General features: G+C 46.2%; 1 protein-coding gene across 2 annotated transcripts in view; it reads right to left on the bottom strand.

The window, feature by feature from the left end:
• Positions 1-1,201: 1,201 nt before the first annotated feature.
• Positions 1,202-13,563, bottom strand: part of dnmbp (dynamin binding protein) — a 73,180-nt gene continuing 60,818 nt past the window's right edge. For both annotated transcript variants that reach the window (XM_064321228.1, XM_064321229.1), the window contains 9 exons: positions 12,487-12,686; positions 12,181-12,311; positions 10,620-10,724; positions 9,963-10,091; positions 8,754-9,086; positions 7,787-7,963; positions 6,684-6,882; positions 3,994-4,568; positions 1,202-3,070 (listed from right to left, as the gene is read on the bottom strand). In XM_064321228.1, coding sequence (XP_064177298.1) covers positions 2,885-3,070; positions 3,994-4,568; positions 6,684-6,882; positions 7,787-7,963; positions 8,754-9,086; positions 9,963-10,091; positions 10,620-10,724; positions 12,181-12,311; positions 12,487-12,686 — 2,035 coding nt within the window. In that variant the 3' untranslated portion in view covers positions 1,202-2,884. The remainder of the gene's footprint in view (positions 3,071-3,993; positions 4,569-6,683; positions 6,883-7,786; positions 7,964-8,753; positions 9,087-9,962; positions 10,092-10,619; positions 10,725-12,180; positions 12,312-12,486; positions 12,687-13,563) is intronic.

Raw genomic sequence — 13,563 nt, 5'->3', positions numbered from 1 at the left:
CACCTCCGGGACCTCAAAGTGGACCCTTCTGCTCTGATCTATCCCGATTAAAATTTTTATAAATCATTGTTTAAAAACAGATCTGGTGGCCACTTATTAGTGTAGACCCCTACTCGTTTTTTTTGTCTATTTTTGTTTTGTTTTATTATATTATTATTATTATTATTATTATTATATTATTTCTTAGTTAAACTGACGGTTGAGTACACTGTCCAAAACCTGTTTCTGTGTAAGAAAAGCGCAAAGGTTTGGGGGAGCGATGTAGCACAGCAGTGGTGGAACTGAGCTTGTAACCTAGAGGCCGTAGCCTTGATTCCCAAGTAGGGCACAGGTGTTGTACTCTTATGCAAAGTACTTATCCTGAACTGCTTCAACAAATATTCAGCGGCATTCAGAGGCTCCGCTGAATTTGAACTTTGGCACCTAATTCCCAATTCAGTTCATTTTTCCTTCTGTAGACTTACATACAAATGGCAATACCCAAACATACATAAGTTGTTATAAATTTAGCAAGATAGTAGATGATTCCAAGATGTACATTTACAGAAAATGAGAGAACATCCAAAATCTGTGCTACACTGAACAAATTAATTTTGAATGAACAATTTGCACATTCAAATGTCATGAGACCTAAAACAACAATCTTTCCATACCAATCAAAATGGAATAGCCCTTAAGACCAAACCTTGATGAATGCTTAAACCCCATAATCACCCTTACTGGCTGCATTTTGTTTTGAATTCATGTTACCTTTTGTAAATGACCAGACTGACAAATTAAGTGCAGTCAGTAAATCTGTTCAAGTGGTATACTCAAGACCACAATGGAAATATAATGGAATAGGGCTGTCACCTAACTGGTCTTGCAACCTAAAGGTCACAGGCTCGATTCCCGGGTAGGACACTGCTGTTGTACCCTTGAGCATGGTACTTAACCTGCATTGCTTTAGTGTATATCCAGCTGTATAACTGGATGAAATGTAATGCTGTGTAAAAAGTTGTGTGAGTTGCTCTGGAGATAAGCGTCTGCTAAATGCCTGTAATGTAATCTAGTAATAATGACTCACTAATTTTTCATAATTCTTGTTCAAAAGCTACAGGAATGAAGTAATTTTAGTGTTAACTTACTGTATTAAGTGTTCTGATACAGTATTCTATTGTTTGAGTAAATACAATACGAGACACAGACACACAAGACAGGCTTTTCCAAGGCATCTCTTATCAGAATAACTGATTTGTTTTTATTCAGATGAAAAAAAAATCACTTGACACAGAAGTGAACACATCTCCCGAAACGGCAATGAAGGGTATGATCAGTGAGGGAACATGGCCACTAGGGAGCGCTCTCACACCATCTCCAATTCCGCGAAAGAGCAAAATAATTTTCCTTCCCTTTTTTTGGCATACAAATTGCTTTGTATTTCACAGGATTTCTTGGTCTTGGTCCAGCTCTGTTCAGCAGTGTCCTTTGTTCATTTTCGTTTGACATTTTGGCTTGAGAGCACGCTCAGCCGGTGATGACATGATTCTGCTCTGAGGTTAACGTCAACTAAAAGCAAGCCCGGCGGGAACAGCTGCCTGGAGACAACTTGAGCTGTATGTATTTAAACACTCCACAGACAGTCCGTTTCTGACAGTCTTTGATCTGACTCCGGATCCAATCCAGCAACTAAATACTTCAACCACAGCACTCTAGGCATCGTCTCTCTTTTCTAAACGTATACAGTGCCACCTTACACAGTTTTTCTGCTATTTTGGGAAGAGGAAAGGAAACACATCCGCCCTTACCCCAAAGAGGAGCTGCAAGCAGCAATAGGACTGTAAGGGGAGGCGTTAGCCGACTGAGGGACACCAGCAGGTAGTGTTCTTCGCTAACATGATTAATACTTCATGCCACAACACTGCCATTTAATGTGCACACAGAATCGAGAGCCCAGACTCATGATTAAGTTCTCTGGGGGTTAAAAAAAGCAATGAAAGTTTTTAAAAACCAGGGAAAGAGCTGGATGTCCTGAGCACAACCTAATGCTATTGCCTCGTAAGTGCACAATAGCCTGTATCAGAAGCATACGCAGAGAACGGAAAAAAAAATAAATCTACTGAAATACTCCATTAAAATTCCACTTCGTATTTAATTTCAGAAAAGGTTACTTTATCACTTACTTGTAGCTGAAGTACATAGTGCTTTAAAACGTTTAGTGATGCATGTTTGATGCTTATACATCCAACCAAATTCTTTTCCTGGGTTTAATAGAATGGCCAAAAGTGCACAGCACAATGTCCCCGATGCCAAACCGTTTCTGGCTCAGTTTTAATGCCAGCAACTCGTCCTCCCATCCCACAGGGCGGCGCTGTTGCAGCCACGGCCAGTCAAGCGTCTCGCATCGCAGCCATACCTCGCTCGTGCCATCCCCACTGCTCAGGTGGGTGAACTGCGCACTCGGACATGAATGTGATCTCCTTAAGGACATTTTGGAAGAACCACTGATGTTCATATTGCAGATTCATGAGGGGAGGAAGAAACAAAACAAAAACCAAAACCCCTCCTGTTCCCACGGCACAAAACCCAATTCATCTGCAGTCTTCCGGCGACGAGCCAAAGTTCCATTTATGGAAACTCCAGAAATAAAAAGAATGGAAGACCTATAAATATAATCATATATATATAATATATATATATATGGGTATGCTTCTCTATGTATCTGTGTGTAGCATATCAGCAGCACTGAAAAGTTCCCACAGAAATTCAGTCCAGCTCACGGCAGACGCTCTGCACAAATAAGGCACCCTTTTGTCCCGTTGGCTCCGCCTCCCGGGGCCACCAGCCCAATCCCGCGGCTCATTTTGCAGTCTGACCCTGTCGGTCGGCCCCCCTCTCCCTGCGCTCAGGTGTACTCAGACTTGCGGATGTAGTTGGAGGGAACGTAACCGCGTCGACCGCCTGCCTCGCCCAGCCACCACTCCTGGTTGCCGTTCAGGTCGTGGAACTCCAGGATCCGCACGCGCTCGTGGGCCGCGATGCTCAGCTCGTTGACGCAGCGGGCACTGAATGGGTAGATGGCGTAGTAAATCTGGAGAAACATAATCAAACATATACATACATATTAATTATAAATATAATTATTACACTATTATCTTTGCATTATCTACATATTATCTTTGCTTCCCAGTTGTAACGCAAGCTTGGAACATCTTACTGCAGTGATGCTCAAACTCCATCTTAGCCCCCCCACACCCAAAAAACTGAATTCTAAGAAGCTGCTAATTGTTCTTCCTCAGACACTTCTAATGTCTGTTGATGGATACTGAGGGATTTACCCTCTTAACCCATTTTATGTAAAAATAGATGTAGAGGCCATTAGGAATATACATATCCTATATCCACATCCCAGTGCTATTAATCAGCCAGATCAACTAAGTGGTTAAATTAAAGACTGAATAAATCTCAATGGGAGAAAGCACGGACACTTGGTCCCTAAATCTACACCTTCTGTGGAAAATGACAAGTTCAAATTTGAAGCAAATAGCCAAACGATAATAGTTTTAGTGAGTTTCAGGACAAAAGACAGTAGAAGAACTTTTCAACAGCTTTAGGTTATAAAGATATTGGCTGCAATATCAATATCAATATCAGTATGAGTATCAGTGCAATATCAATATCACTTCAATATCAATATGAATATCAGTATCAGTGCAATATCAATATTAATATCAATACCAGTATCAGTATCAGTGTAATATCAATATCAGTATCAGTGCAATATCAATATCAGTATCAGTATCAGTGCAATATCAATATCAATATCAGTATTAGTGCAATATCAATATCAATATCAGTATCAGCAGACAGAGAGAGGGGCAGCAGAACCAAGTTTGATAAGCCCAGCCATCCCCGGCCATACGGCACAAGCAAGGCCGGCCCCGCCCCTGGAATTTCCCCTGTGGAACAGCGTGTCTGTTCCAGCGCCTCTAGCGCCAGCCGTGGGTGCTGTACCTGGTGCCCGTCAGGTTCAGGCTGCAGCTCGGGATCAGAGAGCTCCTCGTGGGGAGGAGCTACCCCTCTCTGCGGGTTACAGTCGCCATTGCGCCGCTGAACGGACCCGTACTGCTGGCCGTGCCTCAGGGAGGAAAGGGAGTTCGTCTCCGAGGAGTCTGAAAGGTCCCTGTGATTGGCGGGATTTGCATGGAAGGATTCCGAGGGCTCTCTGGCGGGATGCCGGTGGGAGGAGTCGGGCTGGTCCCTGTGATTGGCCTGGCTCCGGTGGGAGGAGTCAGATGTGTTTTTCTGATAGGTCCCGCTGGGTGACGGGGCGTCCCTGCGATTGCTCTTTCGGCAGGGGACGGGGTCCGGGGGGGTGGAGCTGCTTGGGGGAGGGGCCGCGGAGAAGCTCACAGCTGCGGTCTCCTGGTTGAAGGTCAAGGTGCTGCTGCTGTTCTGTCGGGAAAAGACGGGGGAGGAGCCTCCGTATCCTGACTCGTTGGAGGAGTGGCTTCCTATGGAAACATCTGATTGGCTCCTTCGGGGGTTGTATGGCTTCAGGAAGGAGGTGTACACAAAACCCTTAGTAGCTGTGGAGGGAAGAGGAGACAGGCATTAACAATGTATTCACACACAGGCACACATTAAACACATATACACACTAACACAAGCACCAACATTTTCACTTCCTGTCTCACATAGGCATGTGCACATACACATTTACAGTTGAGGCCAAAAGTTTACATACACCTAGGTTAAAGACATTCAAACTCAATTTTTCACAACTCCACACATTTCATGTTACCATACATTTCCCGTGTAAAGTCAATAAGTGTATCTACTTTATTTCAATAGGAGGTCATTTAAAAAAAAATAGCTAAGAAACAGATTTATTTCAGATTTTATGTACTATCAGATTTTCAGTGGGTCAAACGTTTACATACACTTTCTTAGCATTTGGTGGCATTGCCTTTTAATTGCTTAACTTGAATCAAACGCTTGGGGTACCCTTCCACAAGCTTCTCAAAATACTTTGCCGGAATTTCTGCCAATTCCTCCTGATAGAACTGGTGTAACTCAGTCAGGTTTGTAGGCCTCCCTGCTCGGACACGCTTTTTCAGTTCAGTCCATAAATTTTCTATGGGATTCAGGTCAGGGCTTTGTGATGACCACTCCAATACTTTCACTTTGTTATCTTTAAGCCATTTTATTACAACTTTGGAGGTATGCTTAGGATCATAGTCCTGCTGGAAGACCTAGTTACTACCAACTTTTAACTTTCTTGAGGTGTTGCTTCAGTATTTCTAGATAATCCTCCTTCCTGATGATGCCATCTATTTTCTGAAGTATACCACACCCTTTTCCAGCAAAACACCCCCACAACATGATGCTGCCACTCCCATGCTTCACAGTTGGGATGGTGTTCTTCAAATTATAAGCCTCACCCTTCTTCCTCCATACATAGCCCTAATCATTATGGCCAAACAGTTCAAATTTTGTTTCATCTGTCCAGAGAACACTCCCACAAAAGGCTAGGTCCTAGCTCTTTGTACTGGTGATCACCAGCAAACTTCATTCTGGCTTATGTATGCTGGTCTTGGATTAGGGGCTTCTTCCTTGCACAACAGACTTTTAGGCCATTATGATGTAGGATTCTCTTAATGGTGGATGAAGATACTTTGGTACCTGATGCCTCCAACTCCTTCACCAGTTCCTTTGTCGTGGTCTTGGGGTTCAGTTGAACCTTTCGGACCAAAATGCGCTCAGCCCTGGTAGTTCATTTGTGCCTCCTTCCTGAACAATGCAGTGTCTGTGTGGTCCCAAAATCTTTACATTTACATACAATAATTTGTACAGATGCTCGTGGTACCTTCAGTTGTGTGGAAATTGCTCCTAAGGACGAACCGGACTTGTGGAGGTCCACAATTCTTTTGTCTGAGGTCTTGGCTGAGTTGCTTGGATTTTCCCATGGTATCAAGGGCAAGACAGTGGTTCTAAAGGCAGGCACTTAAATACAGCCACAGGTGCCAATCAATTCCCAATTAACTCCTTATTATGAGAATTGGCCGATAGAAGCTTCTAAATGTCATTACATCAATCTTCCAGACTGTTTAAAGAGACAGTCAACTTGGTGTATGTAAACTTTTGACTCACTGGAATTCTGATATAGTGAATTAAAGCTGAAATAAGTCTCTAATCGATTGTTTTAAAATTACCTCAGATGTGTACAAAGTAGATGCTCTAATTGAATTGGCAAAAGAAATGTAGAGTAATATGAAATGTGTGGAGTTGTGAAAAACTGAGTTTGAATTTTATTAGCCTAGGTGTATCTAAACTTTTGGCCTCGACTGTATACACCTGCACAGACAGACAGACAGACAGACACGCACACGCACACGCACACACACACTGTAAGGCAGACTGGTTGACAGTGAGGGGGTGGGTGTTCTGTTGTAAGATGGACAGGTTAAGGGAAAGGGGGTGGGTGTTCTGTTGTAAGATGGACAGGTTAAGGGAGAGTGGGTGGGCGTTCTGTTGTAAGATGGACAGGTTAAGGGAGAGTGGGTGGGCGTTCTGTTGTAAGATGGACAGGTTAAGGGAGAGTGGGCGGGTGTTCTGTTGTAAGATGGACAGGTTAAGGGAGAGTGGGCGGGTGTTCTGTTGTAAGACGGACAGGTTATCGACGAAGGTGTGGGATTTGTCACCTCCGTTGTCGATAAGCCAGCGGTTTTGGCTGCCCATGGGGTCCTGCTGCTTGATGACCCCGACCAGGTCGCCCTCCAGCACAGACACGTCCAGATCCTGAGTGGCGTTAAAATTCCTCTCAGCCTGGAACAGCTTCTCGGGCCCGTATCGAGCTAACAGCGCCGCCCGATGGTCGTCTGTCTGTAGCACGTAATTACGCTGCAGAGTCAGAGAGAAAGGGGGGAGGGAGTGAGACGGAGGGAGGGAAAGGGAGAGGGAGAGAGAGAGTGGAAAGGAAAGAGAACAAAGGGAGAGAGGAGCAAAAGCAAAAACGAGTAAAAGGTAGAGGAGGGATGGAGAAATGTTGGGAAAGAAGAAAAAGAGAGAGAGAAGAGGGAGAAAAGGGGACCAAAATAGTTAAACAGTGTTCCCCACAAAGGAAATATCAACATTGGGTAGCAGGATAATCCAAACTCACTGACCGAAGAGAACATGATATTTTCACAGTATTACTTCTTAACAAAGAAATTGTTTCTGGCAAAAGAAATATCCTGGAGCAGAAGGCAAAGTAGTAAATTATAACACACTTGGAAAAACTCCATAAATGGCTGTTTACGAAGTGGGGATGGGTGTTAAGTGCATATAGAAATAGAAATGAATATGGGTATGGGTGTGTGTGCGTGTGTGTATGTGCGTATGTGCGCATGTGAGTGCATGTGTGTACATGTGTGTGTGTGCGTGTGTGTATGTGTGTATGTGTGCGTGCGTATGTGCGCATGTGAGTGCATGTGTGTACGTGCGCGCATGTGTATGTGCGTATGTGCGGTGAGTGTGGGGGCGTGTGTAGTGAGTGTGTGTTTGTGTGCGTGGATGTGCAGTGTGACATGCACGGCTGTGTGTGAGTGTGTGTGCGCGGTGTTTGCAGCGTTGTGGGCTGGCGTGTGCGTCGCGTGTGGTGATGTGGTGCGCGCGTGCTCGTGTGTGCATGTGTGTGTGGTCGCGGTGTGATGTGTGTGTGTGTGTGTGTGTGTGTGTGTGGATGTGTGTGTGTGTGTGTGTGTGTGTGTGTGTGTGTGTGTGTGCACAGTGATGAACATCTGAGAGGTGAGGCGCCAGCGCTTACCGGGCCCAGCAGTTTGCGCGGCGCTTGGCGCTCAACGCTCTTCTTCTCGAAGGGCTTGCGCGCGGCCGGCTGGCTCTCGGGGAAGAAGCTGAAGCTCTGCAGCAGCTGCATGACGCGCCCGTGCTCCTCCTGGAACAGCGCCACCAGGTTCCCGTCTATCCCCGCGATGCCCGACAACTAGGGGGAGACGTCACGACAACGTTACAGCGACGTTACCATCAGCACCATCGCCATCAAACCCACGGCCACAACGTTACAGTAACATTTAATTCATGCAGCTGCTGCCGTCTCCACCATAAGCTCAACATTGAGCAGCCAACCAACGTTACGGCCAGACATCGTAAGTCAGCTTCAATTTGGTGGTCAGCTTCAATTTGAATACCATCAAAACCATTTAATGTCTTTAATGTTTTATGCTTAATTAGTGCTTTTTTGTTTAAACATTGTTTTTATTAGACCCTGAAAGTAAGTTTACCAACAGCCTCTCACAAGGTGAAAAAAAAAAAAAAAAGAAAAGAAACTTCTTTATTCCAATGTCCCCCACTGTGGGCCTACCAACCCCCATCCCCCCTCCCCTTACACCAAGCTCTGCCACCCTGTAGGTTTTCATTCCAACCCTAATTCGGCACACCTGATTTTACACATTTGCAGCTCAAAGAGATCTCTAGCTTAGGGTTCCCCAGTCGTATCCAAAAAGGGCTGGAGTGGGTACAGGTTTTTACTTTCGCCAAGTATTAACACACCTGATTCTACTCATCAAGGTCTTGACTGAAGACTGGAGTAGTTAATATGCTGAATCAGGTCTCACATCGCTGGGCTAAAACAAAAACCTGCAACCGCATCGACCCGTTTCGGGAGAGACCGGGGGACCCCGGATCTAGCTGTTGACTGAAGCGTCCTCCGTTGGGGTTGGAACGAAAACCTGGCAGAACTGAGAGTTAGCCCCGCCGCCTGAGCTGTGCCTGACCTGCAGGACGGGCTGCAGCTCCCCCAGGGTGAGGCGCACGAAGTCGCGCTGCGCGCGGGCGAAGCTGCGCACGCAGCCGGTGAACAGCTCCTCGGCCGAGCGGTGGAACTTGGGCAGCTCGTCCAGCAGCTGCGCGTTGAGCGCCTCGTAGTTGTTGCGCGCCGCCTGCAGCTCGTCCTGCGCCCGCCGGTCCTTCAGCTTGTCGGCGCGCTCCTTGCAGCTGTCGTAGTCCAGCAGCTTGTCGAAGCGCTTCTGGATCAGCTTGTGCGGGCCCGTGAACATGCACAGCAGCTGCGTCAGCGGGGAGATCACCAGCGCCTCCGTCCTCTCCTTCTGCTCAGAGGGAGGGAGAGAAGGAGAGGGAGGGAATGAGGGAGAGAGGGAGAGGCATGAGGAAACGGTGCGGTAAATGGTAAACGGACTGCATTTATATAGCGCTTTTATCCAAAGCGCTTTACAATTGTTGCCTCTCATTCACCAGAGCAGTTAGGTGTCTTGCTCAGGGACACTTTTGACACGCCCAGGGCGGGGATTGAACCGGCAACCCTCCGACTGCCAGACAACTGCTCTCACCTCCTGAGCTACGTCACCCCTATAGTACGGCCAGTTTAGCATTCTCAGTAAGTAAAGCCCAACTGTACAGCTCACAATGTGATGTAATCTCTTATCCACCCACATTCTCGTGGCCTTCGCTCATAGCTTTTATAGCACAATCAGTGCAGTAACATAAACACAAGCAGTAACAAAAAATTCATCATACAGATTTGTTAATGGCAAGCTGCCTGTGACTGGCTAATGGCGCATTTTTAAAATTTATTTGTAATTTCCAATCCCACCCAAATTTGGAACGTCCAACTCATAAACTATGTACTGCTGCTGGCCAGGGAGTGTGAAGGCAAATTATGGTTATGCTCTGAAACACAGGGTGCCAGCCAGCTGCTTCTTTTCACACCACAGCCACAAGCTACGCATGTACAGAACAGGGGCAGAGGAGACCCAATCATACACGTGAGCAGACAGCTAGCCACCGGCGCACAGATGACCAACAGGGGTCGCTTGAGCAATGAATACTGCTATTCCTGCCAACTGAATCATATCCCTTGGGCAGCACAAAGCTAAATGTGTGCTGCCCCAGCATCAAGATCATTAATGACTTGTTTCCTGTGAATATTAAGGACCTGCCCAGTGGCTTGATTGGTCTTTACTTACAAAGTGGGTGAACTGCTTGTCGCTGATGCTGCGGTGTGCACTCGGGAAGCATTCTGGGTCCGTCTGGTTCCGGTCGGTGTAAACGTCACAAAAGCTGATGGCAGCCAGGACCTTGACTGAGGCAGACTCCTATAGGACAGCATGGGTGTCAATCGCACAGTGCAACGAATCAGTATAACTGAACACATAGCCAGACCTACAGGATTGGCTACAGTTATGTGACAACAAATGTGATCCAAGTCTAATGGGAATTATCTATTCAAAAGTGTTAGAGCATTTTCTGTGAGTGCATGTGTACTATTATTATTATTATTATTATTATTATTGGGGTTGTCTATATCAGTGCTAACTATATCATAACCCTAATCTATGCCTGTATACAATATAAAAGAATGGAAATTATCAGCTGGCTTTTTCTGGCCAGATCAAACAACAGCATCTCTATATGTGCTTGGGAGTTCTGGGCAAAGGCCTAGCTAGCGTGGTGAAGGTTTGGCAACAGAAAGAAAAACAGAATGAAAGATGGTGTGAGGGGGATGCTGTCAGGGAGCCAATGGGAGAGAAAAATGAGTGCATGTGAGAGAAAGATAGAGAGAGAGAGAGAGAGAGAGAGAGAGATATGTGTCAGAGAGGTAGACTGGTTTATCACTTTCATACCCTTATGTGCTGTAGGTAGAGGGAGATATCTCTGATGAAGGATTTGATGAGCTTCTCCTGCAGTCGGAAAAGCTTCTCGGCCTCATCAAACGCCTCATCTTTGATCTGAGGAGGGCAGGGACACAGACACTAGCGGTCAGGAGGACATTTTGAAATTACTTTATAAACATTTTGTTACGGCCGATACTCATAGCAGATGACACCAGGCACCACCGGAATCAGAATCAGAATCGGAATCGGGTTTAATTGGCCAAACATGCTTTTTTTCACATGTAAGGAACTTGACTCCGGTTCACAGTAACTCACACTGCACTTACATTCACAATGTCAACAAACAACAATGACAAACAACAACAAGAGTAGGTTTTACCTACAGTAAGCAGTAGTGAAAGTGCGTTGTGCATATACAAAGAATAAATATGTAATAAAAAATAAGTGTATGAATAAATTATTGCACAATTGTGGGTATGTACGACTATTTTTTGATAGACAGGTCTGGCTGGGTTAATTGTTCATGAGAGTGATGGCGTGTGGGAAGAAGCTGTTCCTGTGTCTTTTGGTTCTTGTGTGCAGTGCTCTGAAGCGCCTTCCGGAGGGGATGAGTTCAAAGATGTGGTGGCCAGGATGCGAGGGGTCGGCAATGATCTTCCCTGCCCGCTTCTTGGCTCTGGTTGTGTAGAGATCCTGGAGTGAGGGTAGGTTTAGTCCAATAATCCTTTCTGAAGAACTGATGGTGCGCTGCAGCGGGTGTGTGTCCTGTTTTGTGGCACTGCCAAGCCACACTGTTATGGCGGTGGAGAGGACTGACTCAATCACAGCTGAGTAAAACAGCAGCTGGCGCAGGAAGTACATTCTCTGTTGGGCCTTTCTTGTGATGGAGACGATGTTGGTCTCCCACTGCAGGTTCTGGGAGATTATAGTTCCCAGGAACTTGAAGGTCTCCATGGCTGCCACAGTGCTGCCCTGTATAGTGAGGGGGGTCAGGGGAGGGGGATGCCTCCTGAAGTCCACTGTCATCTCCACTGTCTTGAGTATGTTCAGCTCAAGACTGTTGTGGCTGCACCAGAGGGCCAGCCGTTCAATCTCCCCTCTGTATGCGGACTCATCACCATCTTGTATGAGACCAATGACGGTTGTGTCGTCCGCAAACTTCAGGAGTTTAACAGAGGAGTCCCTGGAGGTGCAGTCGTTGGTGTACAGGGAGAAGAGGAGTGGGGAGAGCATGCAACCCTGCGGCGCACCTGTGCTGGTTGATCGGGTGCAGGATGTGAGTTTCCCCAGCCTCACTTGCTGCTTCCTATCAGTGAGGAAGCTGGTAATCCACTGACAGGTAAAGGCAGGCACAGTGAGCTGGGAGAGCTTGGAGTGGAGTAGTTCCGGGATGATCGTGTTGAAGTTCCGGGATGATCGTATTGAAGTTCCGGGATGATCGTGTTGAATCTTACCAGTGTGGTAAGATCAGCATTTGGACATGATAGCGTATGACGTCAGCCTTGTGATGATGTGGTGATGTCAGCGTAGGCAGATTACAGCAAGCCTTGTGAGGTGACGTGTGGCCTACCTGGGGTGAGATGCCGGTCAGCTGTTTGAGGTGGCTGCTGACGCGGTTGGATTTCTTGATGATGGAGTGCATGCTCAGCTTGGAGATTTTCTCTATCAGTGTGTCCTCATCCGCCTTCCTGTACTTCACCACTACAGACAAAGGGGAGCACCCAGGTTACAAATACACACTCACACACACACACACACACACACACACACACACACACGCTTACAAAACGCACCACACACCACTAAGGATTAAAGAGCACACATAAACAGTCTTAAACACGTACACACACACACTCTCTCTCCTTATCTCACACACCGAGATCCTTCCGCCTCTTGTACTCGTTGATGTTGACATTGATCTCCTTGATGGACCTGAGGGCCTCGGCCAGCTGCTTCCTGTCGTGGTGGGCCTCGGGCGTGGCGTTCAGCAGCTCCATGAGCAGCAGCGGGTACCGCATCACTCTCTGCACGGGCTTGATCAGGAACGAGCCCAGGTTGATGTAGTTGGTCTTACCCCTGTGAACACAAAGCCAGCCTCAGCGCCATCGCAGACACCTGCACGGCAGCAACTGCCAATGCAAGACCAGCTCGCCTTCTCACCTTCACTAAACCAGTAACTACACCTCTGTTCCTTCTTTGTTTTTCAGTGGGAAAATGTAAATCCCACACAGACCATTTTCAGGATTTCTTTTTCTTTCGGGTCAAGGTATGTTGGTGAACTGGTCAATACAAAGTCAGCTTTTGGCTGTGAGATCAGTTTGTGTCTCTGGAGTTTCAGAGCCATTGAAGAACAAGCAGTTATCACTGCACATATGCAAAATGAAAAACAGAAGCAAAATCAGCGCGATAATTTGCTTAGCGTTACAGCACAATGTCAAACTCCTGGAGGACCAGAGGTGCCATAATCCAGCATCCCCCAACAGGCTGACAGTGCGGTTTTGCGCAAGTAAATAGTGAATAATGGGTTAGAATTTTTTTATCTTTTGTTAGTATAGGACTTAATACAATTTAAAAAATAATAATTTTTTTAATGTTCTTGAAATGTATGTTTTGATTTGATATTACCAGAAAATATGCAGACATTACGCAACATAAATCACAAATGTTTTTCAATATGTTGCACCTGAAACAAGTCAATATTCAAATTACAATACTCAAATTACATCTCTAATTTCTTCCTGCAGGTGGCACTCTGCACCTTTAAGAGTAATAGTGACTTATTTCAGAAGCACTCTTGCAGTGACGGCCTTTCGGAGAAAAGAAAAGGAAACACATTTCTAAAAAAAAAACCGAGGGACAGCCCAGCAACCCAGAGCAACACAAGAGCATGCAAACACAGCCACGAGCCCGCAAACACGGCGCAGTAAACATGCCAGCACGCTAAAAGGGGTTA

The sequence above is a fragment of the Anguilla rostrata genome, chromosome 2 (assembly GCF_018555375.3).
Source record: "Anguilla rostrata isolate EN2019 chromosome 2, ASM1855537v3, whole genome shotgun sequence".
In the NCBI taxonomy this organism is placed as follows: domain Eukaryota; kingdom Metazoa; phylum Chordata; class Actinopteri; order Anguilliformes; family Anguillidae; genus Anguilla; species Anguilla rostrata.
This window is presented reverse-complemented; position numbering and strand designations above follow the sequence as displayed.